This window comes from Pinus tabuliformis, chromosome 4_1, assembly GCF_031772625.1.
Source record: "Pinus tabuliformis cultivar Carrire ecotype Pingquan chromosome 4_1, CPIR1, whole genome shotgun sequence".
Classification (NCBI taxonomy): Eukaryota; Viridiplantae; Streptophyta; class Pinopsida; order Pinales; family Pinaceae; genus Pinus; species Pinus tabuliformis.
Window position 1 is genome coordinate 733,001,819 of NC_142303.1, and position 6,417 is coordinate 733,008,235.

General features: G+C 39.6%; 1 protein-coding gene across 1 annotated transcript; it reads right to left on the minus strand.

Moving 5' to 3' along the window:
- Positions 1-3,093: 3,093 nt before the first annotated feature.
- Positions 3,094-4,221, minus strand: LOC149178225 (uncharacterized). The gene is made up of 2 exons (XM_089423569.1): positions 3,809-4,221; positions 3,094-3,726 (listed from the first exon to the last, which is right to left on the minus strand). Exons 1-2 carry the CDS (start codon positions 4,195-4,197, stop codon positions 3,624-3,626), a joined length of 492 nt encoding a protein of 163 aa, XP_089279695.1. The 5' UTR covers positions 4,198-4,221; the 3' UTR covers positions 3,094-3,623.
- Between the last annotated feature and the right edge of the window lie 2,196 nt (positions 4,222-6,417).

The window sequence follows — 6,417 nt, forward strand, 5'->3', positions numbered from 1 at the left end:
TCAATACCTCCATGGTTGGAAGCTGCAAATTGGAATCAATCATATGGCAACAATCGACCATTTCCTAATCAGCCCTTGACTGGTAGGCCAACCTACCTGGCTCAAGAAGGTAACTCAGGGAGTTTTGGCACTCAAGATTCTCAGGGCCATAAAGAATAGGGGTGTCATATGTTTTCGGTTCTAACCACATTATGATGTGGATTTTGGATGGATTGTATCTTTTTCTTGGCACAGCAACATTTTGGCTTACAACCTAGTAGTGATTTCTTGTGGCAACCTAACTGTGTGTTGATAAGAAATTTTCAATGGAATATGTCTTTCTGTAAAATATTAATTATGATAAAACTATTTCTATAAGTTATTCTGTGCGCACTGTACAAAGCTCTAAACTCACTTATGGCTCCAATAAGTGGACCGTTATAATGTGATGACAGTGCTGGGCAAGTTTACAATCACTTAACACTGAATAGAAGTCTACACTGACAATTAGAAACACCTCCTGCTCGCTTCTAATGTACGAGGCACTAGTAGTAAGGAACTCTATACTTAGCATGTTATTGATTGAATTAGAATGAATAAGAACTTTACATTGCTGGAAACTAGAAATACAATAAAGAACATAGTTATGATTTTTATCAATCACCTAGGGGAGGGTCGCCAATACATGTGCGCCCTCCCCGCCACGTCATAATACCACGCATCAACCCACATGGCTCCGGTACGACACCTGTCCACCGTGGAGTATGCCCAACTTATAAAGAGCATGTGTTTTTATATGTGTCAGTAAAAATGATGGAAGTATCTAAATTAATCAAATCAGTTGATGAACAACTATGAGAATCATATTGTTCCATCTTGTTATATCAACTTTCCAAAAGCAATTGAGAAATTTGGGTGCACAGTAACCTAATCAGCTATATGACGAATTGTGGCTTAGTCATTAATTCTTTTCTAAGCACCTATTCACCTTTTTCATTTTCCTTCATGAGTAGATCAATTGTTTGACAATTACAATAATTTATAAATCTACAAAATATAAACCAGCGTAGACCCATCTTAAGATGGGATCTTTTAAGCATCAAGAGAATCATGTCTCTGTTTCTTTAGATCCCTTTTTACACTTATGAGTTCTGGGGTTAATATTGATCTATAACAGTGTATTACGGTACAGAAAAATTATGAATTGCCTCTAATACATGTAAGAAGGAAATTCCAAAGCAGTAGGTATACAAAAATCCCACAAAATTGCTTCAGAGCTCAAAATCTACAGCATGTTAAGCTTTCCTGTAATTTAAACTTCCCTGCACAAAACTAGGCATTGCAAAAATAAGAGAGATTCAAAGGAAATCAGTGTACCGAAAGGAAATCCAGGGTAACTGCAATTGTGGGTCTTGTCATCAACGCTGGAGATAAATAATGTTTAAAATTTGAATGAACCTTAGGAAAGATCAACAATCAGGCAGAAGCACATGCCATTCTTAAAGGGATTGAATTGGCTCTTGATAAGAGTGTTCACAGTATCTAATGCATGGCAACTAAGCAACAATAATTATGTTTTTTGGAATAGAGATTATACCGACTCCATAAATTTAAAATTTCAGTAGGTCATGTGCTATATACGGGTCAAGGAGGGTTTTGATTCAATATTCTTTTCACATATTACAAGAAATTTACATTCAGAGGTACACAATCTAGACAATTCAACAGCTACAATGGACACCAGCACCCTACAAATATATCACTATTATCAACACATTCTCCTCTCCCGATAGCTCTGCACTCCTTATATCCCTGTTCCCCAAGCAACTAGGAAGAAAAGTTTCAAAAGTGCATAGAAATCTGTTTGCAGAATCAAATATTCCAACTTAGCACAATTCCTACACATCCCTTGGAAGTACAAAGGTTGTCTCCAACACAAATGGCAGACCACCAAAGAAATGGACTCTCCTATAATTGTGATGAAAAATATGCTCCAGGTCATAGGTGTAAAAAACAGAAATTGTTCCAAATTGATATGCCCACTCAAGACCTGACCGAAGACATAACTACTGAGAGACACTGGAGTTACAGGTTGAAAACACCAACACTCTGACTCAAGCAGATATCGAACCTATTTCTTCATGAAGAACGGTCAATCTCTCTGCATGCATTATCGGGCATTTCAACTATAACAAAACCCTGACAAGGAAACTCTAACAAAACCCTGACAAAACTCTAACAAAACCCTGACAAGGATTTAATCCTATAAAGTTTGCTAGTAAAAGCTGAGCGATATTAAAAGGAAATAAAAGAGTAGAAGCTTTGTTCATAAAACAGTAAACCCTACCCATTTCTGGACTATATAAACTCATCAGCTGTAAAAACAAAATAACCTCCAAATAGAGATGCACCGTCACAAGTGAAAACGATCTCAAAAACTTAGCACTATGCAAGGTTTTACAGCATAAGGAAATCATAATATTCTACAATGAGTAAATCAAGAATAGTAGCGTTCAAACAATATCCAGAGAAGTCAATTTAAATAATAGAGAATGCAACTTGTGTGTAAAATTCGGAATAAGACTTTCATAGAAGGAAACAAGCTAACAGCTATGACTTCAAGAAACCATAAATAAATTAACAGTATAACTGTGATTAAGGTCGTAAAATGTCCACGGCTTCCATACAAATGTCCATACAAATGTCCACGGCTTCCATACAACACTGTAGCCCAAGTCAATTTAAATAATAGAGAATGCAACTTGTGTGTAAAATTCGGAATAAGACTTTCATAGAAGGAAACAAGATAACAGTTATGACTTCAAGAAACCATAAATAACTTAACAGTATAACTGTGATTAAGGTCGTAAAATGTCCACGGCTTCCATACAAAGTCCATACAAATGGCCACGGCTTCCATACAACACTGTAGCCCAAGTCAATTTAAATAATAGAGAATGCAACTTGTGTGTAAAATTCGGAATAAGACTTTCATAGAAGGAAACAAGATAACAGTTATGACTTCAAGAAACCATAAATAAATTAACAGTATAACTGTGATTAAGGTCGTAAAATGTCCACGACTTCCATACAAAGTCCATACAAATGTCCACGGCTTCCATACAACACTGTAGCCCAGAGAGCAACATGAGTAGCAAGTCTGCGAAGAAGCTTCATAAGGGTTTAGTGAGGCTTTAGAAGAGCCTTCCCCTCCGAGCAGTCGAATATAAAACAAACAATAGCACGAAGCAGAGCACTCAGAACTCAAGCAGAGCACTCAGAACTCTATGAAAGAAAAGAGAAACCCTCATATCCCAAATGAAAAAGATAAAATAGCAGGGACAATAAAAATGCAGCGTTTTTATCTATGTTCCATTTTCCCTTTGTCTTTCTGCTCGAGGCCGGCTATGCAAGTCAGGGGAGAGCAGCTACAGAGCTAAAACAGCCAAAACAGACAGAATGCCATAGAATGCCTAAAACCCTAAACCCTAAAACAGCAAAAATGCCATAGAATGCCTAAAACCCTAAACCCTCAAAAAATTGCTCAAAATACTGCCATAAAATGCCATAGAAAGTTCACAAAATATCCTGTTAGATATGCTTGTGTTGAAAAACACAGAGTAAAGCTGGTAGGATTAAAAATCCTACCGGTTACAGGCCATGGATGGTCGCCGACCTCCCCCACCTTCCCCACAGCTCGCCAGACCTTCTCCACACCTGCAACGTCCTTTTCCACACCTGCAACACCTGCAACAGGAAGAAAAAAGCCATTAGAAGCCATTAGAGATCACAAAAACAGCAGAGCTAAACCCTAAAAATGTTATGTTACCTCAAGCTCAGTAGAATGGCGACCGACTCCTCCCCAAACAACAATGCCGCCGAATAAGACCACCACCAGAGAAATGCTAAACAACCGGCATTCCATGTTAAACAACTTGCATTCCAGAACGACCAAGAAATCCAGGCGGAAAAGCACAAGAAAAGCAGAACCGCTGTCCCAGCCAGAAACACAGAAACTCCATCAAACCTTCGAACCAGCACTCGAATAAACGACTCTGCGCGCAACAATACAAACCCTGTCAACCGAACACAGCATTCCCCCAACACAGGTTCTAACCACCATGCGCGCAGGTTACAGGGCCGTCCCGCGCCATCTTCGGCGGGGGGCTTCGCCCAACTACCGGCCCCGAGCAGAAAGACACAGGGAAAATGGAACATGGTCGAAATGAGCCCAGACGAACCATGTAAATGGCGCCAAGTTCGTGTTTTAGTGTGGGAGGTGATAGCCCACACGGCCAGCTCCACGGTGGACAGGTGTCGTACCGGAGCCATGTGGGTTGACGCGTGGTATTACGACGTGGCGAGGAGGGCGCACATGTATTGGCGACCCTCCCCTATGTTCCTTTCACGACATTGAAGATAGCATTCATGTACATGGGTTTCGTATATCAAGTCAGGATGAAAATTAAATTAAGGTGTCAGAGATGACACATAAAAGTCACGACACGAGTTTGGAATTTCTTTTTAGATTGTTAACAAACCTGTCACGTGCAACCACATCAATCAGGATTTTTTGTTCGCATTCTCGTTATTAGAAGATGTTCATTTTAAAATTATCAAAAAGTATTAGAAAGTATATCAGACAGCCGTGAATAATGCAGAGCCGCGCCATCGTCAGCACTAGTGGGGTTTAGAAAATACGCTGGAGCAAAACATCTGCTTGAAACCAGGGGAAGAAAATTGTATCTCAATCGTCATAGCGTCCGCATTGGAATGAGAATAAGTGAATTTTTTAATTACGATATTATTTACTGCTTAATGCACAGCGCTTTTTGACATTTGACAAGATTATTGACGACATGAATGACGTACCTAAGCAATGTTAGGTAACGGGTAAGTTAGGGGAGACGACAGCAAAGGCAGTTTCCATCGAACCTGCATCTGCAGCTGGTGTGTGTTAGTAATAGGTTGGACTTTGGTGGCTGACTTGATGATGGGTTGGGTTCATCTGTATTTTGATGATTACAGATTATAGAATATTTTGTAAATCTGATGACATAGTTTAAGACAATTGTTTGACATCTCTCTGATTTTTTTTTAATGTTTTAGAATTTAGAATCTGATAAATACGTTCAAAGTCAAACACATGCCTATCAAATTTGTGGAATATAGAGAATCTACGATGCAATTTACCCTCATGTTAGAGATGCTCATTGCGTCTGTACGAGCTGGATTAGGCATGAGGTGGAAGAGCCACATGGACGAAGTCTTAAGATGAGTTTTATGTGAATGCTAGGTGACCAGTCCCCGCGTTAGCTCTTTCCTTTGACTCCGCCCTTAGAGGAAAGGAAACAACAGGCGCTGCTATTTTTGAACTTCGATAACCAATTGATTCAGTTGACAAACCAGTTTAATAATAACCTGATATAGAAAACCCGATCCAACTCTAATTCGAGATTGAGTTGGCCAGTGAAAGCATCTGCTGCATAACCTCTTGCTCGTGGATCAGAACCCGTTGTCCTTCAGTACCTATCCGCTGCTTCTGTTGAAGCTCATATGGAGGCAACCTGGAAGCTTTTACTTACTGGAAAATACAAGCAATTCAAAGGTAATTTTCTCCGATGCAAATCGCTGGACAGCTAGCTGGAACCAATGTTTTTAAAACCAGAACCAGTGACCGGACCGGTCCACCTAATAAACCGGTTTACTCACGGGAACCGGTCTAACGGGGACTGGTTTGGTCTAAATGAACCGGTTTTAAAAAAATACATTAAATAATTAATTTTTAATGAAACACAACTATTTTTAAGATGTAAAACCATGATTCCAAGCCAATAGAGACAAAATATGCAAAGTTTGCTCATTTATATACCATGTAAAGGTGAATATATCAAAATGGCACTGAGTGCAATACATATCATCCACAAAATAGCAAAATACATAAGAAATGAGGCTCTAAATGGCCTATAAAGTCCAAAAACAGTGTTGCAAGCTATGAGGCCATTGGCCTACTACAAGTCTACAATGTACAGGTGATTAATCATCAAGTTTATTACCACTACTAGACACAGGATCATCATCAGGGGCTACATAGGCATCATCTGGTTTAGAGTCTGAGGATGCCTCACCGTGATCTGCAACCTCAGTATCAATGCCACCAATGACAATAGAAGTGGACCTAATGGAAGCACGAGTTTGTCGATCTGCATGACTAGTGTCTTCCATTGGTTCTTTGCCTTTCCTTGATGCCCCTACTGATCCTGGTTCTAATGCCACCACATAATCTGCTTCATCCCTTGCTAAAGCCATGTCGATATCAAAATCAGCCTCAAACACAGGTTCTTCAGTCTCCTCCACCCATTTTAATGTTGGATCAATATCGTCCAACACAATGGGATCTAGATCAGGAGTTTTGCTCATCATTTGGAGCTCCGATTG